Raw genomic sequence first — 24874 nt, forward strand, 5'->3', positions numbered from 1 at the left:
ATGATGGTCTTGTTTGCACACTGAGTTAGTATTGTTGGGCTGTAATTAGCAGCAGATACAGTATTAAAAATATAAACAGGTTCTAATGAAACAGGATGGGCGCAATGGTAAGACTGAGAGCCAGGCTGCAGCCACGCTCTGTGAAAGAAAGTCAGATGTGTTTTCTTCAAGGACCACATACCATCTCAGCTGGGCTCCCTGGCAAGCAAGGCCAGCCCCAGGCTCACACTCTTGCATTTGACAACCTCACCTAAATGCAGAGGGAAAAGGAGACACTGCCTGCAGCATGGGAGAGACAGGGAGGAAAGCCACTGCTTTCCAGACAAGTCCACTTCACCTGTGTGAAGCTCTCTGTTTTGTCCTTGCTTTTCCCCCACTTCAGCTCTGGCAGTCAGGGAAAACACCTAGTTCTTTGTGGTTTTAAAGTTTAATTATCCATCAACAGGAGTCATCCTTGGAACATGTTGCTACACATGTGGCCTCCGTTGCTTGTAATCACCTGAAAAAAACAAAGGACTGCATGTGTCAGTCTTGTCATTTATTACAGCTCTGTTTCTCTCAGCATAGGGATAACAACACTATTATGCATGACATGCATTATGCCAGTGATACAGCTGTTGCAGTTATCAAACTCATCATCACCAACATGGTACCAGCCTAAAAAAGGGTTCATTAACTGCTCAATGTGCTCCATCTGCCAATGGTACTCAACAGCTTTGATTGGAGTCTGCTCTTGACCCCTGTCCCATTCACTCTCATTACCTGCACATTGGGTGGGTGGAATTAGCATTTGCCCACGTGGCTGCGCAGCACATAGGATCACACTAGGAGCTGTCATTATGAAAAGTATTTTTGGGAATAAAATACTATATCAACACATTGCTCTTAAACTGCTGGTTTCCCTTTGTATGCCAGGAGAGTAATCTGCATGCAATTGAGAGGAGGCTGAACAGCTACTTTGCAAGTGGAGATGGGAATTTAAAGCTTCTTTTAAATCAGTGAAGAAAGGGAATACACTGCTTCATTTAAAAATGTATGCCCTCACTGTCCTTCCTGGGGGAGGAAGCTGCCTGATAGTCCCAAAGCTCTTACGTTATTACTATAATTTTTGGTGCCTGTTGGAGCTGCAGCAGTGCCTAGCTTGTTGCTACTTACGTGATATTACAGCTATATGGTTAAGGCTCCTGTCTGACTGAGGTTCACTTCTTCTCTTCCTGAAATTATGGTCTAAAAAGTCCTAAGACCTAGGAAATTGCACTCATTATTTCTAAATGCCACAAAGAATGCTCCTGTGCTATCTATGTTTTCCTTGCCACCTACCATCCTCCACTACTGCTTGGATAACTACAGGTTTGCTTTATGGGGAGGAGATGGGATTCTAAATTGGCAGAAAGATAACGCTCAAATGAAAGAAATATCACTAAAGCCTTTAAGGCCAGTAAGAATGACTTAATACAGCCTGGATCCCTGCTGTGATAGGGCAAAGCATGAGATCTTTTCATTACAGCAGAGCAACAGCTCTTCTAGTTTAAATGGAGAGTGACTTTGATAATTATTTTCAGTGCTGCAGTTCACCGGCTTACAGTGATTATCTTGACACTTGATGTGTCTTGGAAGAAGTTAATGTTAATGATATGTACTACAGGTTGAACAAGGAGCTCTAAAAGTATAAATTCTCCTACTCCTTCAGCCTGCCCCCCCCCAAATCACCTGCTGACAGAATCACTTGGGCATAAACCTCAGGTTCAAGCAACAGACCTCAGCCTCTCCAGGCTGGATTTGAGCCTGCTGGTCCATGGCCCTGCTGTGGTGTGGAATGACTTGCCCAGTAAATACACTGTTCAGGGGGAAATTTAGAGCAGGTAGATTAATGACGAGACCAATAACCCCTTACCAATCATTAGGGATCGACTGGATTTGAACATTTTACCCATATCTAATGGGATGGTGCTGGACAAGCATTAGAAGAGTGCAAGCTTCAGGGTCATGCTTTGTCAAGGTGCTCATGAATCTGTCTCTTCTTCTTCCATTCATACATGTTTAAGGGATCAACCACTTCTGCCTGCTCTTCACAATGTTGGCACAGCATTATGAAAGCACAGAAGCTGAGGAAGACAGGAGAGTGGCACGGGATCAGAGCAACCGGTGTGGTGAGGAAGGCACAAGAGGAAGGGTTCTGCTGCTTTGCCCTTTGAGATGATGCTGACTCAGGTGCTGGTAGGCCACTGCTGTTAGTGAAAGTCTTCACCCAGCCATCATCTCCAGCATCAGGTTCCACGTACACAGTTTGGACTGGGAATTAGGTCACTAGGCATGAATGCACACAGCTAGAGCCACTCATGGACATGCAGCCTGCTCCATCCTTGAAAACATTCCATTATTAACTTGTTGCTACCCACCTCCCATCTATCTTTTGCTGTGAGAAGGAATCTTCATTCCCTGCCCCTTGCTGTCTCTAGTGGCAGAAAATGTTCATTCTAGTGCTCTCTCTCTCTATAAAGAAAGAGGTCATGTCAGCATGAGGAAGCACAGGAAGCTTTCCCTTCCTCCTCCATCTGTAGAGCTCTTGTCTTAATGAGGCTTTTCTCAGGCTATCAACCCCCATCAGAAACAGAATATAAAGTGAAGGGATGTGGCAACAAATGCTTTATTCCAGTTTGGTCTGCAAGAGATGTCCAGATCTGCCATTCAGCCAGCAGTGGAAGGAAAAGACATTCACTCTCCAGACATCTCCTGAGTGACAGGGCAAGAGTAGGAGAGAGCTACTTGCCCCAGAGTAAGATTTTAGCCAATATCCTGGTGCCTGGTATTGACTATTTAACATCTGGTTCTAACAAATTGATTAAACCATGCCCTGATTAACCCCACCTTCCTCTGGGAAGAAGGACTGGTGAAGAGGAGGCAGGCTGGGTTACACAAGAAGAGAGATCAGACAAAGTGATGCAAAGGCTAATGTGCAACCAGCCTACTCTTTGGCAGGGGAGCCTGTGCCAGAAGTCTGGAGTTCAAAGTTTTATAGTTTGTGCCCTTTGGCAGTCAGTTATTTAGATTGGCATTGTTTTTGCAAATTTTAGATCAGTCTTTACAAATCTTCACATCTTTAGAAAATATGCTAGAGCCTTAACTGTGCATTATTCACGTAGGTATTTGGGCATTTGCAGTGAGTGGAGCTAGAAAATCATTAGAGTTTGTAACAATTCTGTACAAAATAATTAAGAGTACATAATAATTAAGGGACATAGACTCTGTCTTTCAAAGCTATCAGTGAGACAATATGCTAGATTTTGGCAGACCCTTCTTATTTTTTGCCTGTGCAAGTTGCCTTGGATTCTTTTGCCATGCTGTCTGGACCTATACTCTAGGAAAGAGTGAAACAGACCTTTTCAAGAAGAAGACCTTCAGAAAACCACACTTGCTGAGGACCTAATTCAGACTTCCCTTTAACTGCAGCTTCCTGGCTGTCAGTGGATCATCCACCAAGTTACCCTGAGGTAAGTTACAGGAGCCACCTTCACAGTGTGTTTTGCTTACAATGAAGATGGTCCAGTGTGTGAAGTCAATCAAAATTCCCCTGAACATTTTCCTTCTAATTGTACAAGAGCAATACCATGAAGCAGGCAACTGGAAAATCAGTTGACAATCAAAATTATTAATTCTTAATGTGATTTCCTTTCACTTGGACTATCTCTTCAATTTAAGTGTATCTGACTGCTCTTTACCCAGACACTGGTCCTCAGCTACCATCAACAATATTGGCACACTATTAACTTCAGTTTCCAGGCTCATGTTTATGTAACAGTACAAAAGCATTGTAAAGAAGTAGATGAATAAATGTAAATGTTCATCACCTTTGAGTATGGCAGAGGCATTTGCGGCTCAGACAGAATCTCCACAGAGAGGGGAATAACAGTGATGTGGGGGTGAAGGTAAAGAAACACAGACTCAATGATCTTAATGGTCTTTCTCAACCTAAATGATTCAATGATTCTGTAAGTTTGGAGACCAACCTCTGTTCCTACCTTCCTGAAAGACTTCTCAAACAGATTCTTTGCTCTCTCTCATTCCTCAGTTTTTATCTTGTCAAAGTGGAACAACAATCTACCTACTGGAAAGGATCACACCTGATTTCTGAGCAAAACAGCTCTGTGTGGAGATGCAGCATCACAACACAGAAGATTATTTCATAATGTTATAATGGAAAAGACAGAGTAAAGATTACCTAAATGTGGCATTTTATGGCTACTAAACATTTGTATATATAATCGTATTTCCATATTATTTCCTATGTCCCTTTTTGAGTATTAGCGCTACAACAGGTGCTACACGAGCCATGAACTCTACATCCAGCAGCTTTGTGTACAAAATAAGTTTACAATACTACAAACCAAAACCTGTATTTTGCAGACTAGCTCAGCAACTGAGGCATTCATTTGTTTCAGCTTACATCTACAAAACTGGAATGAGATCTGAATTTGCAGGAGCATGAAATCTGTCTGTGAGATGGGAAAACCTTCTCTATTCTCATGCCGTTTAACCTAGTCATAGGAAGGGGATGGGAAAGCTCCTCTTCTTCTTCCCTTGCCTTCACATGAGCCTGGCCTCCTGCTGCCCTGCCATGGTGCTAGGTGAGGGCCTCAGATCCTCCCTGTGCTGTGCCATGACTTGAAGCCCAGCTCCTCAGCACTCTGGGTTTAAGAACATGGTTGAATGGCAGTTGGCTTTTCCTTCCCCCATCCATGTACTGTAGAGATGGCACGTGGCTTTAAGCAGGAGCTAGCCTGGGGCACAGAACAGTTGCAGAGGCAGTGGGCAACCATGGCCAGTCCTTCTGTGATACACACTGGGTGTATTTGTGCCTTCTGTGATACACACTGGGAGTATAAAAAAGGCCCAGCAAAAATACAGCTTATCTGAGCAAGGTGCTCAGCTAACATAAAGCAAAAAAGATATGGTCATGAAAGGTTTACAGTTGAAAAAAGAAAAACTGATGTTAAATTGAGGTAGAAGCACCGAGAGGAATTTGCTCTGTTAAAAAAACAGGGCTAAGTGGCAGGCTGGGAATAAATCCTGTCTCTAAGAGAGAACTCAATTTTTGGTTGGGAAATGCAGACAATTTTCAGATGGCCATTTTTCAGCCAAACAACCATTCAGATTTTTGCTGCCACTGCAAAACACCACTACCTTTTTTGCATCTTTCTCAGGACCTGAGAAAGCCAGAACATGAACACAGTAAAATGCAAGAACAACAGTTGTGCTTCTGAAGGAGTCAGGAAAATGCTTGAATAAAACAAGCTCCAGATCCCATGAACAGCAACAATCCCACAGCTATATAGAAGATGGCTGCCCAGGTGTGCAGCCACTGCAGCATATATGAAATTATGGCAGGCCTGGAGCATCTTTTACCAATTTGTCTTTACTTTGATATTTAGGTAATACCTTAACAAAAATCTCCCAGCATGAAAGCTTCCCTCTGTTGAAATATGATTATTCATTTTTTGCTTGTGTTGTTTCCTGCTGGTATAGAATAGCAAGTTCCTTGGTAGTTTTTTTTTTTTTTTTTTTTTTTTTTCAGCAACCAAAGCTGGAAGACTTAAACTTCCTGTATTTTTAAAATTTTATTTTCTCCCCTCAGGTCTCCCCAGTTAAGTCTGTTACAGTGTGTGTACCTTACACTTGCATTTAAACACAATTTTGGGAGTTTCAGATTGCTTAATCATCTCCCATTTCAGACAGATACTCCAGTTCAACAGCAGTGGCTGCAGGATGAAAGAACTCAGCAGGAAGAATGAATTTAGAAATTTGCTGGCATTAAATATTGTTCAGGCCTAAAAGGGGGCTGCCATCTTCACCATAAGTAAGGGATGTTTCAGTGTGCCTGTCCCAACTCCTTTCCACTGGCAGCTCCAGCATTTCCTCCACTGTGCACTTTGTCCATGCATCAAGCTGTGGAATATGCCAAGAGGCATTTGATTATTGCTGTAGTAGGTCAGATGAGGGCAATGTGGATTTTTTCCCGCCCAATTTTGACCTTTGCCTTCTTTCTCAGGAAAGAAGCATAGCTAACTCAAGAGGAAGACTGCCAGAGGAACAACTACATTACACACTCTATTGTTTGGGGAAGTTAATAGTTAATTGGATACTGTCAAGCTCCAGTCAGTAAACCTTCCTAATGTAAACGTTCAATCAGTGAAAGGACAAAAAGTAGGAAGGCTCAGACAGTCCTTGTGAAATAACTGTCATTATACTCATCTTGTAAGAGTCTTTTCTTCAGCGGACTAAGCTCTCCTGACAAAAGGACTTTTATCTGAAAATGTCTCTGCAAGTTTTTTTTCCCCAGCACAGAAATGCAAAAATTCATATCCCTAAGCAGCACTTATCTATTAGATGCAAACAATAGTGCCTTTAAATGTTTTTAGCTCGTTAGGATCTCTACAGAAAAATTCTGCCATAAATGTGTCGGTGTGCATGAGAATGTGCATGCTCTAATTTTTGTTTGAAAGTTATTGTGATAAATTTTTGTTTTTCAATAAAAAAAATCCACTTCATTCCACTTCTTCGTAAAAGGGAGGATTGAAGCACACATTTACATAATAAATTCTCACCACTCAATGAGTAAAATCACAGAACAGCCTGGGTGTCAAGACCTTGCAAACTTCTCCTGAGCTTCTTTATTGAGATCTGCCTGAATTGCCACCAGACACCAGACCCTCTTTGAAATCCTTGAGAAAGACAGAAAAATAACTGAGGGCTACTGTGCAGGTACCCGAATGTGTAAAAATACTGTAATGTGTTGAAGCACTGTTAAGAAAACATGAAAGCATATGGGAACTTGTTAAATGTCACTCTGCAGACAGAATAACTTGCAAGATTTTTCTACAGTTTCTAAAGTTCTAGTGGGGAACTATCCCACTACCTCCAGCGTAAGAGCCTTAATGGAGAATAAAACTCCACGGGTTTCCCAGAGAAGTTATTGATGCCTCAACCCTGGCAGTGTTCAAGACCATGTTAGATGGGACTTTGAACAACCTGGTCTAGTGAAAAGTATCCCTACCTATGGCAAGGGGCTTTGGACCTAGATCATCTTTATGGTCCCTCCCAATACAATCCATTCTATGATTCTGTAACTCTATGGAGATTAAAAAGGTATACTATGGACTTTGAAGTAGGTGGAAGGTAAGCACAGAAGGGGAAGAAATCAAGTCCATGAAAAGGATTGAACATTGCCAGCCAGTTAGCACTACATGTCCAGAGCAGAGCTCTTACGAGGTAGATGGGACTCTACCCTAAGCTAAGCATGCCATCTGATTTGAAGTTTTCAGACCCTAAAAGACACATGAAATTCCTGGAACACATGAAACAAACCACTGAACATAGGGGATTACTTACAGAACAGCAGCATCATTACCCTAAATAGTAACCCATAGAGCAAAGCTGCCACCGATTTTCTCTCAGTGATCGCACAGTGCAGGAACCTCTGGAGAAAAGGGAGTTGATTTTCACACCCACGCGGCTGTACCGGTGTAACCACCTCGGGGGCGGCCCACGCGCCACTGCTCGAGAACACCCTGCCCAGGGCGGGACAAAGCACAGAGGGCTCCTTTTACTGCCGTGAAGCAACAAGCCGCTCTTTAATTTCAACAGCTCCCAGTGCAAGCTCCGGGAGGTGTTTATTAGCAGGGTATGAACTCAACGGTGAAATTCACGACTGTGCCTTTTTATAAGTGGTGAGCCAGCAGGTCACACGGGGCACCCATACGTGTGGTTTGTGCGGCATGGACAGGCAGACACAGAAACACCCACGCAGCAGGCTAGGGGCTCAGCCCTGACCCAAGTTCAGAGTGCACCTCGCCAGGGGGCAATGAGCATCCAAGCGCTGGCGCAGCTAAGCCTTTCCTGGGGCTCTCCCGAAGCCACAAATCCCCAAGAGCGCCTCCAAAAAAGGGAACACGCTGCCGAAAGCGGCACTCCAAAACACCACCCCCGCTCCCGGCTCCCGCCGCAGGCTTTGCGAGACAGCGCCATTTATAGCCGCGGCCGAAGAGAGTGACAGGCAGGCCAGCCAATGAGTGGCACCGTCCGCGGCGGCGCCCATTGGCTGCCCGCGGTACCGGCGGGTGGGCGGGGCGGGGCTTCGCGCGCTCCATGGCGCTCGGGGCGGGGGGCGGTCGCCGGGGCTGGGCGCGCCGCTGACGCGGGGGGCGGGCGGGGAAGGGGAGTGAGAGCCCCGGTGGAGCCCGCACAGCCCCCGCGCCCCGCGGGTCCGCCGTGCCGGAGCGCCGCGCACAGGTGAGGACGGCAGCGGCGGTCAGCGCGTCCCGCTACCCCTGCGCGCCCCGCGCCCCTGCAGAGCGCCGGCTCGGCTTCGGGGGGGGGGGGGGTCCGGGGACGGGCGGCTCTCCTCACCCTCTGGAGCGGCAGCACGGCGGAGGCGCTTGCCCTCCCCGCGGGTCTCTGCGGTGTCGCCGAAGGGAGGCTGGGGGCCGTCCTGCTCCGCCATCTGCCCGCCCGCTCTCCTCTGCGCTCCCGTGCACCTGCGTGGCGGTGCGGGGAGCGCCGGCCGCTCCTCCGCAGGACTTGCTGCCGCCCTCTCCCTTCGCCCGCTGCTTGGGGGTGCCGCGGGGCTCCGGGGCAGAGCGGCGCTGCGCCCTCTCCCTCTCTTGCTGGGGTGCCTGGGGGGATAGGTACCCCGCTTCCCACCCTTCCTCCTTCTCGCCCTCGCAGGGGCGTTCGGCAGAGTTTGCAGTTTCCTGTGACTGTTCCTTCCCCCGCAGCCTCGCCGCGATGCCCCGGGCGCCGCGCAGCTCCCCGGACCGGCGCTCTCCCTCCCCGCCTCCCTCCCTCCCTCCGTCCCCGTCAGCTCTCGCCCTCTGCCGCCCGGCAGAGCTGGCGGTTCCCGGTGCCCGTCACCCCCCCGGTTTTTCTCTTCCCCGACAAGATAGCTGCGAGCGGGGCGGAGGGACACCGGGGAAGGTCCCGACTAACTCGGACGGTTTCCACGGAGGCAGCCGATCCCTCTTCCCCGGGTTTGAGGGCTGCGGGATGCCAGTGCGGCGGGTGGCGGCGGCCGGCTGCGCACCGCGGGCTGTGGGGGAGCGTGTCAGTGGAAATACGGCGGAAAAGCCCCTGTTTAGCAGGTCCCCGCCGCCTTCGCCTTTTAGCTGCGGTTTCCTCACGGGCCGTTCTTCCGTGCCTTCAAGAGCAACCTTTTCAGTGCAGCAGTGCTGCCGCGGTAGGTTATTTCGCACCTTCCCGGCAGGATGGGGTCTGGCTCATCCTCTCGGAAGTCTGGCACGCTTCGTGCTGTGATTCCGCACCATCCAGCCCATTCAGCAGCTATGTGAAGAGCCTTTGCAGGCACACTGGAGTGTATCAGTTTTTATGGTTTGCGGTTGGGAATATGCTTTGCATATTTATGTATTTTGGGACTGTCTGGATACAAGCAGAAACTTCTTGGTTTATTTAAGACGTGATTCAGTAGGATTCTGCTCAGCATCCGAGAGGTACTGGCACCTTTAGCACCCTTGGCCTTCAGCATCCAGCTGGGTCATTCCCTTTGGTCTGCAGTGGGAAAGGTTCAGGTCATAATGGCACTGGCAAATTTCATAGCCTTCATCTGGTTATACCCTATCATACTGTCATCCCAAACTGGATTATCCCTCAGCTAAATTTGTTTAGATTGTGCTGTAAATTATTGAACAAACCTAAAGTGACCACCTGGGGCTTAAATAATTTATGTGCAACTACACATGTGTTTCTGCTGGTTTAGCTATATACATTTTTAAAAGCTGCAATGTGTCTGGTTTATGCATGGCCTTGATGTTTGTTATGCAGTTTGTTATAGTGAAATGCTTAAATAATCATCTAAGTACTGCTGAGCTGTAGCTGAGCTGCTGGTGCCTGTGCTAAGAGGAGTGGTTACAGCACCCGAAGAGAAGGATGAAAGCAGAACCAGCAAACTCAAACTCATGATAATTATTGATTGGACACAATGTTGCTCATACTGACTGCTGGTTGAATAAAGTTGCTACTGTTCCTTTTACTTTTTTGTTTTCTGAATTTTTTCTGACTCTGTTTTTGAGGATTTAGATAGCACGATGAGAGGCCCTGATCGCAACATCTTGATTTTGTTGCAGCAAATGTAAAAATTATGCCCGTTTTTTCTAGAAGGGCAGACCGTTCACTTTCCTTGCATTATTGGACATATTTCTACTCGCCTGGTTGCCCTCTCTTGTTTGTACGTTGGACCAGCTGCCCTCCCTGGGATAATCCCTCTAGCTTGCAGCCTGCTCCTTTGTGCACACCTGAGCTGCTCCAGAGAGATCTGACTGATGCTAAAATAATGGGGAAGCTAGGTAACAGTTTCAGGATATTTAAATAGGATAACAACATCCTTGCTTCAGAGACATCTCATCTGAGTTAAGCTGTTCCTCTCAGTACCCTAGTTGCTCATTCTGGTAGTTTGGGAATCATGTGAACTTCCTAAATTCATACAGACAGTCCTTATAAAACTTTGGGACTTGGGATCTTTGCCTCTCCTTGCTATTAAAGTTCATCAAAACAATTATCATTGCTGGTACTTCAGGCTTTTATTATGTCCATCTCCCATTCAGAGTGCTGGTACTGATGATATTTCCTGGCATTCTGTGCTCTCTGTGTTAGCTCTCTGTAGATGTCTCAGTTGTCTTTATCTCTCATTGTGTTGAGCTTGGGTTTCTCATATCATAAGATGTTTTGCAGTTCTTTCTATTCCAGTTCATTATTTTGTTTCTTGTAGAATTTTACCATCCACTGTGTCTGCTTCCCATGTACTTGCTTTTGTTCCCTTCCTCGTAGGTACTGTGGGCTTTTTGAGTTAATGTTTAAAGCAACAAACCTATCTGTGCATGAAGTTCCTCAAATAGAGCACGTTACTGGCATTATAGGTGAGGTAACTGTGGTCCAAAGGTAAACACTTCCATTAACCTAGATGATGTGACTGAGATTTGAACACAAGAGTGTGTAGTTCTGCAACTTTATTGATCGTTTCCATTCTTTTGTTAACCATGCTGGTTGGTTATGCCATGTTTTGCGGACCCTTTGGTAAAGGTAATGTGTGCTGTGATATAAGCTTGGGAAGAATAGGTCAAATTTGACTGGAATCTCTTGGTACCGTAATAATAGTGGTTTTTTCCCCTGTGATTCTTAATACAGCAAGGCAAGAAGGTGACAGAGCCTGCTTCCAAAGAAAATGCAGAGCAAGTTATTTATTGCTGAGTAACATACTTGTATCAGATATAGTTTATAGTGGGGGAAAAAACTTGGCAGTGCCTTGAAAGAATGTTGACTGCTAATGTTTGACTGCTGTAGAGATGATTTAATGCTTTGAAAACCTCTCCCCTCTCTTTTAAAGTTGGTTTATTTATTGCCCCATACTCTCTTTGTCTAGCTTAGGACAGTGTGATTAACACAACTGGCTATGTTTGGCCAGTTGATGATTTTCTAATACCAGGATATGGAACCTTCCTGAGGAATAAAACTGAACTGTAGGTAACTTAGGTTTTATCTTTATGCTAGTGTGGTATAGAGAAGCGATATGGTCATACCATGGGTTTTGGGGGGCTTCTGGGTTGATACCAGTTGGTATGGATTGAGCAGTCTCTGCATGTAGGACTGTAGTCTGTGCTTTAGCTACAGCTGAGATAGGAAAAAAATGGTTGTGGATGGATCAAATCCTCTTGCACTAAGCAAAGATGAGAGACATAGGTTTGTACAGAGTGTTCAAACTCTGGTCTCTCAGCTCGCTGGAGATGGTTCTGCTCCTGCAGTTATGTGAGACCTTACTGATTTCAGAGGGGTTTTGTTGAAGTGAGGTCTTAGGAGTGGGGCCTTGAATTACTGCATCCTGGAAGCAGCTTTTGTATCAGTTTGACACCTGCCAGGTGACACATGACCTTCCCTCGAGTTGAGAATCAAATTGTAATGGTGGTGGTGTATGTTTGTCCTTCAGTGACCAAATTCCTGTGAAATACAGCTCCCCCACATGCAAATAGTCTTAGGAAAGGCACCCATTAATCTAACAAGTTCTGTTCTCTGAGCCAAGACTGAGGCAGTGAGAGGGAGGTGCACGTAAGACACAGCAATGAAGGTGTAGTGTATTTCGGCTCTTGGGGGACTCTTCCAAGTATTTTTGTCATAATCTGTTAAAATTTTGTTTCCTTTAAACAGGACTAGAAGAATAAAGAGAAGTTGGATTGATGAGAACTATACGAAAGCATACAGCAGTTTGGAATGGATTGATTTATGATACGTCTGATATGTGAGAGCTACATTTCGTGACGCTGTTGTCCAGCTGCTGCTGGAGTACTTCAGCTGACTTCATTGCAGCAAGCCCAAGTGATAGGTCCTCACCACCAGCAGAACGTAAGCAAGTGTGATGCTGAAATGAGATGAGGCTCCGAAATGGAACTGTGGCCACCGTGTTAGTTTTCATCACTACTTTCCTCAGTCTGTCCTGGTATACTGCTTGGCAAAATGGGAAAGGTAAGGAAAAAGCTCCAAAACCTAATCACCTTCACGTGGCTGCATTTCTGTGTGCTGCTGCTGCATGTTAGCAATCTGTAAATTGCTTGTTGACTGGCTCTGCTACAGAAGGTACTGCCTTGGTGAGAAATAAACACGCTTAATAAGTTCAGGAAAATTAATTTTGAGTGGTCCTCATTTAAAAAGGCAAAAAAGAAAAAAAAAAAGATACCTTAACAAAAACAAATGCTGCTCTTGGAGGAAAGGGTTGGTCAAGGCTGCGGAGTTGTGGTTCGATTTTATTATTTTTTTTGTTTCCTCTTTTATGGTTGTTGGAGAAACATATGTTTGTTTTTAGTTGGTAGTTTATTTTTTTTCTTGGGTAACATATGGCCAATGGACCCAACTAGAGAATGTTATTTTTGGTGCTGCTTTCTGTCTTCCCTGGTGTTTTACTGATGGCAGTGGCAAACTGCCAATCAACACTGTTGAAAGACTTTTCTTACTGTCTTTGAAAAAAAATTAAAATACTTTTTGTTAAAGTACCACATGAGAAGTGAAATAAAGTGATGAAATCCAGTAGGTAATAGGAAATGCATCTATTAAAATAGCAAGCAAATTTATAAGATACTTAAGTAACTGTTTTGTATAGTAGACTTTTATCTGTTCATATATCTTTGATCTTACTGCACTCTCTGTGAACCCTGAAAAATTCAGTTTTTCCGAGGGTTAGGCTTGTTTATGAAAGAAAGGTGATTTGGTTTTGTCCTTCAGTAAAGCAAATAAAGTCGTTCAGCAATGTTTTCTAGAAGAAGAAAGGATTGGGTTTTTTTTATTTTATAAACATCTGATCTCTTGAAAAATAGTAGATTATGTCCTTCAAAGATCAAGTAATTTTAAAACTAGTAATCATCTTCAGTGATTGTTTGTTCTGATTGTTCTGCAGAAAATATTATTTTCAGTTGTGCCTCAAGTCCAATTAGAGGAAGCTGAGGTTTTCCAGGAATACTGTCTATTTTAGCATGGCCAACTATTAAAGTATAAAAGAAGCAGATGAGTTCTGTGGCTTGCTGATTTTTTTTTCCCCATTGGACACTTGTGGAAGAAGCAGATGCTTTGTGGTGTGATCTCTGCTGTAGCAGTTGGTTGGTAGGCTACCCTTCTGAATGCAAGCAGCAGGAAAAATGTCAGGTTCTCAAGGTTATGGTAATATATAGAATTTAAAATTAGACAACAAAAGCATAGATATGGCTAAGACAAGAAAAGGGTGTCTGAATAGCACTGGAAGGAGTATTTTCTTCATTTTGACTACTAACCAAGTCAGTAGTTATATTTTTACTAATTTCTTGCTTAAGAACCTTGTAAGAATTTTGTTCTCACTTCAGCAAAGATGTGTTTCTATGAAATTCTTCCAAATGTCTTTTTCTTTCTTACCTGATATGACTTACAAGTCTTGTTCTCTTTTGTCAAAGCATGACACAAAGAAAAGTCTCTGCTAAATCAACAAAAGCCTGCTATTTGGAGAGTATACAATATGTGGCACTTTGCAACAATTTAAGCTTTTGTTAGTTAGACTGCTCTTTTTTTTATACTTTTGTTTTCCATCTGAATGCTTAAAATCAATACTTTCTTAATGCTGGTATAAAAGTTCTGCATTTATCTTCTTCAAGATCTTGCTGTTCAGCATTAAGATGATAATTTGTGAAATAAAAATCAGTGTAACAGGACATCAGTGAGTTGTTAGTTAATCATAAATCACAGTAATGAAACTAAAGTCTAAGTAATATTGTTCAAGGGAAGTTTATACATAGAACATTGTTTTTAAATTTTTTCACAGATTATTCAAAATCAAAACATTTGAGTTAATTCAGTACCACATTTTCAATCAATGCACAATGGAAAGGTTTCTGAAACTGATGATAAATATTTGCTAAAGTTATTTTTATGATAAATTTTGCTAAAGTTATTTTTTCCAGGTAAATGTAATTTTATAGCCTTGTGGGATGCTTTTTTAAATTCATTGATAATGCTTTCATTACAAATTTTTGAGTGGCTAAGTTAGAAACAAACATGGCTTGCTGTTCCCATTCACTGAAAGGCTGTGTGGTATCTCATTCTTTGATCATCATATTTTGGTTTTCATTACATTTAGATTCCTGTAGATATTTGTCAATCTTTGGACTGCAAATTAAATCTACAGTTAGAAAGAAAGTGCTGTTTTGCACTTTCTTAAAAAAAATCTATCCCCCCCAAATTGCTCTATGATAACTGAAACAAATTCTGCTTTTTAAAGCAGAAGCATAATGCTTTTTTTTTAACTACCCTAATCAGTTTTCAAGTGATTAATTTTAATTTAGAAACTAAGATCTTGGATAATTGTCACTTAAAATGCAGCATCATTTGTAGAATACCAATTAGACTGGGGTGATATGATATTTTTGTAGATCATACCTTCCTCTAGTAAATATATGTAGACTTAGTCTATGCAGGATAGGATTTAGACACTTCTGAGTGATACAGACTTTTAAAGCATGAAAGTTTGTCTCAACAGAACAATGCTTCGGAAACTTTAAGATATGCTGAGAAGTTGTCAGGAGCTGAAGGAAATACTCTGTTTCAAGTGCCATTGCTAGAAAGAGCGTGGCTGAATCTTACCCAGAGGTTTGATTATGTGAATAACATTTCACAAGTCATATATTGCTATTTGCATGAAATGGCCAATTATATGATTTTGCTTTTAAAATAACAGTATTTGAAGAAGGTTGACTGACATATCTTTGGTCACTGGAGAGAGTCTTCAAAATTAGTCCAAAGTCTTTGTTGCTTTCTGGACTTCATGCAACTTGTAGAAGCACTGGTGTTGTAAGGAAGCAGTACAAGTCTTGAATGCACCTGGGAAAGACCTCTCCTGGGCGATTTTTACAAATCAGTTGAAAGACCACTTTCTAGGGTTTAAAATGTGCTATGGTTAGCATGAATGAAGTTGGAAATGGAATCTTAAAAAATGCTGATTACTGTGGTGCACAGAAGAAATGCTTTTAAAGGATCTGCAGTCACTTCACATTCACAGTTAGTTCAGTGTAAGATGTCCTTGAATTCCTCCTTAAACTGAGCTCTTATGCAAGGAATAACTTAATGCTTAATACCATCTCTTCTGACTGAACCAGTGTTTTCTGGTACTACTGACTTGCTCAGGGTCACTGGTCTTCACCACCTCATTTGTGAGCTCTAGAAACGTGGTGGGTTTTTCACCCTAAAGGCACTGCTCTTGAGAAGATCTAACCAGTACCGAACAGTACTGTATACCTATTAGAACAGTCACAAAAGCAGTTGTGTGCTATGTAAAATGTCTAGTTTTGATGCTTTGTTCTTTAATTTGACTATTGGTCTGAGTACGTAATGTTCCAGGAAGAGCCCTGTGCTCCATAATGCTAAAGAATCTCCCCTTCTTGGATCAACAAACTTCCTGATGCCTATGGAAATTGGGAAGGAAGGTAAAGAACTTTATTGAATTAGTGCAGGCATGGTAGGATGGAATTCAAGTATTTTTTCATTTAAAGTATGTGACTTTTAGTCTCAGTCAAAGACAGTTGTTGGCAGTAACTTGCTTCACTTCTAGGAGATGTTTGGCTACTTGAAGTGTTGAGAACAGGTATTGCAATATGTATTGTGAAAATCTGATGCAATTTAGTCCTTCAGAATTGGCTAAACTATATCGTCTTCACAGTACCCTGAATTATATAAAAATACATTAGAGTATTTCATCATTCTTCTTTAATGGTTTCTGGCTTTCAATTCATCCAGGGGTGTTGTCATAACTGCAGGACTTCCTCACTACATGGGGATGGCTTATTTTGGTACACCAATACAAATTCCCATGTGAAGACCTCCAGGAGAACTTTTGAGATATTTATCTATCTTCCTGATTCACTGAACAGTCATTCATGCTTAAGTAATGAAGGTTGAATATGTTTTCTTTTAAGCATGAAGTTTTCTCTCATTTGGAGAGAAAATGGCCTGGGCTTTATAATAAAAATGTCATCTCTCTCCTCTGTCTGTTTTCACAAAATTAGAATTGCAATGCTGGTTCTCAACCACAATAGTCATAAGTGTTCAAAAACATCTAAACTTAGCAAAGATAACAAAACCTAACTGAAACTTAAACAAAAAACCTCAGCCAGTGGTGGCTAATTTTGGAGTAAGAAGCAGCAATATTTATCCCTTGAGGAAGAAGAGTCCTACAGGAGGAACCACAGAGGAAACAAGGCAAGGAGAACAGAATCTATTCTATCTTTCTATCTATCTTTCTATCTATCTTTCTATCTATCTTTCTATCTATCTTTCTATCTATCTTTCTATCTATCTTTCTATCTATCTTTCTATCTATCTTTCTATCTATCTTTCTATCTATCTTTCTATCTATCTTTCTATCTATCTTTCTATCTATCTTTCTATCTATCTTTCTATCTATCTTTCTTCCTATCTTTCTTCCTATCTTTCTTCCTATCTATCTTCCATCTTTCTATCTATCTTTCTATTTCCCCCTTGGCAGTGGTTATGCAATATTCTCGTTGAGAAAAAGTGAGAAATCTGAGAAGTTCATGTATTTTGCAGCTGTAACCCACCTTAGTTTCTACATGGATCCTAAGAGAAGCTGTTATGCAGGTAAATGCTGCTACAGCCTTTTGACTGCGTGTTCTGATTTTCAGAGTTAGACACTCATTTCCCACTGATGTGTGAGTTAAGACCAACCAACCAAAAAAGTTAAATGGACTACAAACTAGAAGGAGTGAATGCAGGGGAAGGGAAGGGATGGACTGGGGTGCTAAAGTGGAAAGTGCTTATAACAATTTATGCCAGTTTGAAGAAGAGGGAGCTCCTTCATTTCTGTTAAATAGAAGGAAAATGTTGATTTCTTTTGGAAATTCTGTTGCATATCCTCCAGGAGCTGTAGAAATAAGAATTTCCTTTTTCTTTTTAACACCAACACATTAATATTGTTCTGTTCTTTATCTAAAATACACTTCAAGCTTGTTTTCAACAAGAAATTTGCCTATAGCTTACTGATACTAAAAATATATAATGTATATACATATATATGTATATGCATTATATATATATACACACACATATATAATAAATGTATTTCTTTAAAGCTAATCAGGAATGTAGGTTTGGTTACTGGGAGTCCTGTGCAGGTAGTGAACACCCTGTCCCAGGTGAATAATACAGAAGAGCTGTATAGCTGTTCAGGTGGGACAGCAGGTTAGGTCTGCAGCATCTTTGTCTCTGTCTTATGACTGCTGCAGGAGAACTCCTCTGGCAGCAGTGATTTTTGGAGAACTGCAGTGAAAAGGGTTGCTACCAGAGGGGTTTTGCAGCACTGCCTTACTCTTTGTGTTTTTTGTAACCTGCTAGCTAGGTTAGCTCATATGTTTATGGGATTATAAATCTTGGTTGCTACCAGAGTATTTAATGGGATCTGGCTTAGCCAGCATCTTGAGGTACTGCTCTTGATTACAGCCTAGTGTTAGAGCTGGGGAAACCCCATGCTTCTGCTCAGTGTAGCTTCTCATAATTCTTCAGCCTGAGTCTTCTGTGCTTCCATGAGCTATCCCCTCTTGCATCCAGCCAAATAAAGAATGCCTGCTTCTTAATGCTACGTTAGTGTTAAGAAGTTTTACTAATTTTTGGTAACAACTCCTCCAAAATGCTAGTTGCTGCTGACATCCAGAGACTATTGAGACTATCATGGGCATAATTTAGCCAAGCCAGGAGAGACAGTTGCATCTGACACAGCTGCTCATACCTTACTGTAACGTTTTTAAGTGAGTAAAAGGGGCTTTGCAATGATCTGTCCTTTTTTGATGGCAGTTGATATTTTCCTTACTGAATCTAGACAATTAGAGGCAGAGAATTCTTCCTGGATTTCAAACAACACCATGATGGGAGGAGCAACAAAGGCAGACAAAGATATTGAAATTTAAAATTGATTAAGCAAATTGGAGACCGACTCAGGAAGCAGGGTGAATGGTGGGTTGAAGATAATGAAACTGCCCCAGTCAAAATATGGGGTGCAGTAAAGAAAAAGAAAATCAAATGTGTACCAGAAAAATTGGGAAGAAGTTTTATGTTGGCATTATAGGTAGGAATGACAGTCATGCTACATATGACTCATCACATTATTGCAGAAAACAATAGAAACTGAGCAAAAAAGAGGTTTAAGGAAATACGTATGAAGGCTACTGCTCCAGCAAGACACAGGAAGTCTTTTTGCTCTGCTCTCTACTGTGTCTGCTTCGAGATGGTGCACTGGAAAGAAAATAGATTCATTACATGGGGTTCAAAGAAGCAACAAGTGATCAAAGATCCAGAAAGTTTACCCTATAAGGGAAGGGTCAGTGTCTTGACATTCCTTACCTTAAAGGAGAGGTGTGAGGAGAGAGACAGGAAGATAAGTTTCAAATACTTTAAAAGTTCATGCCAAGAATTTCTTGTCAAAAAAAGAAAGGGGAAAAAAATCTATTGTTTGTGGCCATAGTGAATAACAGGATCTGAGGGACTGAAACTGAATGGGAGAGGAAGGTTTGATAGTGGACAGTTTTTGTAATGGCAAGTATAGTTACATATTAGAGAAGATTATTGGGAAGGGGTTGGTGGTAAGAATTTCCATGTGGACAGTTTCAAGAACAGTTAAACCAGCAATGACAATAAATGATGCCATAATTGGTACCAATAGAGATTTGGGCTAGAGAGTGAGTTATACTGATTTTTAAAGTCAGTATGACACTTCAAAAAAAAATCTTAGCTAGGGAAGACCTACAGCTGTCAGGAATGCTCCAGCTTTGAAGTAGCAATTGTGGTGAAATTAATTTTGAGTGGGGGATAGAACTAGATGACCCCCAGAAGTCCCTTCTAACCTAAATTATATTAGTTATTCTTGGCATTTGCCAGGTTTGTCTCTCTTTATGCCAAGAGCAACACAACAGTGTGTTTCATTGCTAAATAAAATTGATGTTTGCATCAGATATGTGAGAGTTGCCCTTTCTTATAATATAATTTGACCCCTTAAAATACATTAAATATTTGCTTGTATTTTAGCAGATTCCCTTATCTGTTTATTTTTAGTCTCTTACTGTTTTTAACAATAAGCAGCCACTTCTATAGCTAGAGCTGTGAACATACTGTGTTAGAAAAACATCAAAAAATGACTTTTATTTTTAAGTGTGATCTTTTTTTTTTCCTTTATTTTGTCCCCTCATTCTCACAGTTTGGAGTAGGATCTTACTTGGTAACCTTTTTCCTGCTGTGTAATTATGGCTTTATTTGCAGCCAGGATGACAAAAAAGCTTTTTTCATTATTGATACAATCTTTAGGACTAGAATCCTGAAAGTTGTTTTGTTTTTTTTTTTTAAGATGATACACTGGTAAGTCTATAATTTAGTTTTGTTTATAATGCACTATATTTTGTTTTCCTGAGCATGGCAGAAAGTGAATAGAAAGCAGTTTCCTTGCTCTCAGTGCAAGGCTTTATTCCAGCTAGTCTCTGCCTAAAAAGCAATTACTCTGCAGTATTTTAGAGCTGTACTTCCAGCTGTTTTTCTGGTTGTCTCCTCAGCTTTCATGCAGATTTCTGCCTATTCCTGTGGATGCTTCCCGCAGATGTGCCACCCATCCATCTAACAACAGAACAACAGAACCCCTCTTTTTCGCTTGTTACACTATGTAATTTTACTATAGAATGCTCAAAAAGAATTTAAAAGTTTTCAGTGCCTATCAAGCATAAATTTTGCTATAGTCACCTGCAGATATATTGTGGTCTTACATATCAATGCCATGGGTGTGTAAGTTTCCTCAGACAGTTCAGAGATGGGCTGAACTCAATCTTTTTTTTCCATTGCAAATTACTAGTGTAGTACTTGTGCCAATAAACAGCCCTCATAGTTGGTTGCACAGCCCTTGGAGACAAACTGCAGAGATACTGTTAGAGATTTGAATAAAACAAATGTGATGGGATTACCTTTGACTTACAAGGTTGTTGTTAATTTGCAGCAATGTGTGAGCATGATGAAGCTTTGATCCTGAGTTGCTTGCAAGGAGGACAAGTTAGAAAGAATATGTTCTCAGAAACAGTTTGTTCAACACAGTTGTCAAGGCACAAAGAAACAAGGAACGTCAGCAACCTCAACCCGCTAGCGTGTGTGGAAACAATAACCAGACTTCCGCAATGACTTGAGTTTTGTGCCCAGGCTATTAAGAATTTCTAAAAGTTTCAGCTCTTAAAATAGTGCTAGTAATTTTGAGGTTGTAGCACTCCTCTCACCAGTTATTTTTGCTAGATTAATTTTCTTCTAATGTATTACTATGTTAAATATTTGTCTGTAGATCAATCATTGCTAATATCTTTTTAGTTTAGGAAGCTGGGTTTTCTTGCTGTAGTTCCTGCCTTGTATGTATATGTTTGTTTCTGAGAGGAGGGAAAGGAATGGTTTAAAGTAAGAGCATCTTGATTTACATGTACAGAAACTCACTGAGTTACTGACAGTTCTGTAGTAGAGACAAATCATGTTAAAGTGTTTGGAAGCTTTCAGGTTGTCAGAAGTGGTTGCTTTTTCTGTGTTCTACTTTGCTGTGTGCTTTGTTTCCTTGCCACACTGGACTCTAAGTTAACTATACTGAGAATATTCAGCATCTTAACCCTCAAAAATCTTGAGCCCTGAATGTTCGAGAATATGTGATCATATTAATGTGGTAATTCTTGGACAAGGTTTGAGACACATACATGTGGGTCTTCCTGGACAAGACTTCAATTTCTTCATGGAAATTTTGCCTGGGCAGAAATCCCTTCAGATGCAGAGCCTGCAGCCTGGATGGGTGGGTGTGCTGCACAGGCATCCTGTTGCTGATGAGGTTACTGCATGACCAGAAACTCCAGTTGTGTACCCACAGAATGAGCGTGCACAGTAAGTGACACCTTTGGGAAGCTTTATATAAGTGCATATTTGTGGTGTTACATTTTACAACACATATTTGTGATAAGTAGTTGCTGAGCAATTACGCAGTAGTGCTCAAGTCCATGTGCTTGGGATGTCTGAGAGGGGTCAGCCACTCAGTTACTGCACAGTTGGTTAGTGTATGTGCTGTGAGTCACATTCTGGAGGATGTGGGAGGTGCATGTGTTGTAGAGTTTGTTTGTGTGGAAGCATCAGGGTTAAGCATTTTTGCTTAGCACAAAGGTTGTTTGCACTCTCTGTTGATGAGAGAGGCTCTGGAAGAAATAGGGGAGACCTTTCTGGAATTCACGTGTGTACACACATGCTGGTAGAATAACTGCTTTCTCATAGGTAGACTCCCTCAGGTCAGGGCTCATTTTCTCTTGTTCTCCTCCTCCACATTGCTTTACTGAGTTGTATAGAATGCTATTTTATATTACACAAGGACCCTGAAAAAGGGACTAATGCTTTACTCTTCATTTGTAGTACGTTGCTTTAGACCTAACTGTGTTTAACTCAGTTTGAGGAAAGTGTTTAACTTGGAACGAACTGTAACTGAATGAAAGTCTTCTCTTGTTGTGTTTTGAGGACCCAGCAATTAATTGAATTGGGTTTTGTGATATTTTAGCTACGTATGGATTAAAGTGATCAAATATTTGAATTGGGCGAAGCTGAGAATTTATTCTTATGCAGGACAACAATTGATGTTAGGACATTCACAGAATGTTTAGTTAAGGGCTTTAAGTTGTTTTAATTGCAGTCATAAGATAATATCTTGGATAATGAATGTAGGATTTTTTTTTCAAAAATTGCATTTAAAACATGCTACTGTATCCTCTTTTTCCCTCTGTCACTCCTTCATAATACTGTTTTAGTCTGGCTTGGTTCAAATTTACTGCAGAATAAAAATTAATGTTGTATTCCTCTGAGTTTGGAGGATTACTCTGTGCTGCCACTGCTCATGTTCCTAACTGCATGGGTGCAGAGCTGCTGCAGCACTGCTGCTGCTGGGGGTTAAAGGCATGGTTAGGGGTAGAAGGTCTGTTATGTATGGGAAGACATACATGGGGAACAACAGTAGGGTTGGTGTGTGCTTGGCCTGAATGCTGGTTTTGCCAGCTGGGGCAGAGGAGCAGAGGGTCTTGGAGTGTGGAACAGAGTCTTGGGAAAGAGCAGGGGCTGCTCTGACAGAACCCCCTGTAAGTGAAGAGGGGTGGAAACTGCTGGAAATAAAATCTGTGAAGCTTGTGTGGATGCAGTACCTGTGTTTGGGTTTGGGGGTACCCTCCCCACCTCACAGTCTTGGCAGTCTCTAGGCACACAAACTTACCAGAGTGCCAGGTGAGAGAGATGGCTTATTCAAAACTCAAGCAGGCATTTACATGTAAATTGTATGCCTTAGTTTTGGATTTTTCATGATACTGCTTGTTCAGTCCTTCAGAATATAAGACAAACTGCTTGTGACAGTGTTCACAGTCATATTTTTGTACTTGGTAATTTTATTAATTAGTGGAGAATAGCTCTCCAAGCCTAGCAAGAATCTGTGCTTCAGCTTTTTGCTTTTATCTATACCTGGTGTTGTGGTACATCCTAACTTTTTGTCCATGTTGTTGTTATTGTTAAATCTGCCATGGAAGAAAAAGGCATTAAAGACTACTTGGCTTTGTTTATTGAGACATTATAGATGCATTTTTCAAATGGAAATTAGATGTAGGAGTTTGTTGTTAGGTTAGGTTTTTATACCAAAGGGTAGTGCTGCCATTTGTGTTTTTTAGGTGGAACTGCAGAGTGTGTGGCTGATGCAGTTGACTCTACCCTTCATTCTCAAAAAGAAAAGCTTTATAGCAAATTGATTTATATACTGCAATAATGGTATGAAAGGAACAGGACACTTAATAAAAACTTCTATGGCTTTATTGATTGCATCTTTCAAAATTAAAAACTGAATTTTCCATCCAATTTTGGCAATGCAAAATTGTTTGGGTACAAATCTTTAACAAAACACAAAGTCCTTTCTGTAAGGAAAATAAAAACTTATTTTCTGTTAATCTTTATTAAGACAGTGCTTCTTGGATCTCTTCTTCTGTGGGAGTAATTACTACACTGTGCTAGTTCTTCTACAAACTCCTTGTTTCCTTGTTGCAGAAAGGATCAATATGAAAATTATAATTCTATTCAGAAATGTTAACCCATTTGCAATACAAATGGTGCCATATTTCTCAGTGTTGTAGCATAATAATGTTCAGTAATACTGATGAAGAGTACTGTAGTAGAAAAATAATTTCAAATATGTAATTAGCACTGTGATTTGGAAAATTTTAACCAAAATACTAATTTTCTGCACTGAGTGTTTTGGAGACTCGACTTATCACCAAAAACATTTAAAATTTCACCTTATACCTTGTGGCACCCACATTCTTATGGCCTTAGTCAAGTCTAGCTAGAAGCTCAGTAGTGCTTCATCTTTGTTATGCAAACATCTTTGTTATTGTTTCAAGACCATTGTTTTGGTGTTAATGAGGGAACTGAGATTAGCTCAGTTGATCAGAGCATGGTGCTAATAACACCTCATCCAGCCTGGCGTTAAACATTTTCTGAGATGGGGCATCCACACAGCTTCTCTAGGAAACTTGTTCCAGTGTTTCATACCCTCATAGTAAAGCATTTCTACCTTGCATCTAATCTAAATCTACCTTTTTTCAGTTTTTCCTGTCACTCCAAGCCATTATAAATGGTTCCTCCCCAGCTCTCTTGTTGGCTCCCTTTATGTACTGGAAGTACTGTAAGGTTTCCATTCCAGGCTGAACAATGCCCAACTTTCTCAGCCTTGTCTTCATAGGAGAGGCGCTCCTCTGATTGTCTTTATGACCCTTGTCTGGACTCTCTCCAACACGTCTGTGTCGTTCCTGTGCTGGGGACCCCAGAGCTGGATGCAGCACTGCAGGTGGGGTCTCATGAGAGCAGAGAAGAGGGGCAGGCTCACCTCCCTCGCCCTACTGGCCACACTGCTTTGGTGCAACCCAGGAAACAGTTGGCTTTGAGGACTACAAGTGCTCATTGATGAGTCCTGTTGAGCTTCTTGTCAGCCAATACCCCCAAGTCCTTCTCCTTAGAGCTGCTCTCAATCCATTTTCCACCCAGCCTGTGTTTGAACTTGGGATTGCACTTACCCAGAAGCAGGACCTTGCACTTGGCCTTGTACTTCATGAGGTTCACTTCGTTCCATGTCTCAAGGCTGTCCAGGTCCCTCTGAATGGCATTCCTCCCTCCAGGGCATCAGACACCATACAGCTGGGTGGTGTTGGCAAACTTGCTGAAGGTACAGTCAGTCCCACTGCCCTTGTCACCAGCAGAGATGTTAAAAAGTGCCAGTCCCTATACT

At 41.8% G+C, this 24874-nt stretch overlaps 1 protein-coding gene and 1 long non-coding RNA gene across 2 annotated transcripts in view; one reads left to right on the forward strand and one right to left on the reverse strand.

Annotated features, from left to right (window-relative positions):
• LOC128804028 (uncharacterized) overlaps positions 1-7494 on the reverse strand; it is a 55642-nt gene extending 48148 nt beyond the window's left edge. Inside the window, exon 1 of the long non-coding RNA XR_008435905.1 lies at positions 7387-7494. This is a non-coding gene — a long non-coding RNA (uncharacterized LOC128804028). The remainder of the gene's footprint in view (positions 1-7386) is intronic.
• Positions 7495-8200: 706 nt separating this feature from the next.
• MGAT4A (alpha-1,3-mannosyl-glycoprotein 4-beta-N-acetylglucosaminyltransferase A) overlaps positions 8201-24874 on the forward strand; it is a 72883-nt gene continuing 56209 nt past the window's right edge. Inside the window, exons 1-2 of the mRNA XM_053971854.1 lie at positions 8201-8286; positions 12205-12519. Coding sequence (XP_053827829.1) covers positions 12426-12519 — 94 coding nt within the window. The 5' untranslated portion in view covers positions 8201-8286; positions 12205-12425. The remainder of the gene's footprint in view (positions 8287-12204; positions 12520-24874) is intronic.

The sequence above is a fragment of the Vidua macroura genome, chromosome 2, assembly GCF_024509145.1.
Source record: "Vidua macroura isolate BioBank_ID:100142 chromosome 2, ASM2450914v1, whole genome shotgun sequence".
Taxonomy (NCBI): Eukaryota; Metazoa; Chordata; class Aves; order Passeriformes; family Viduidae; genus Vidua; species Vidua macroura.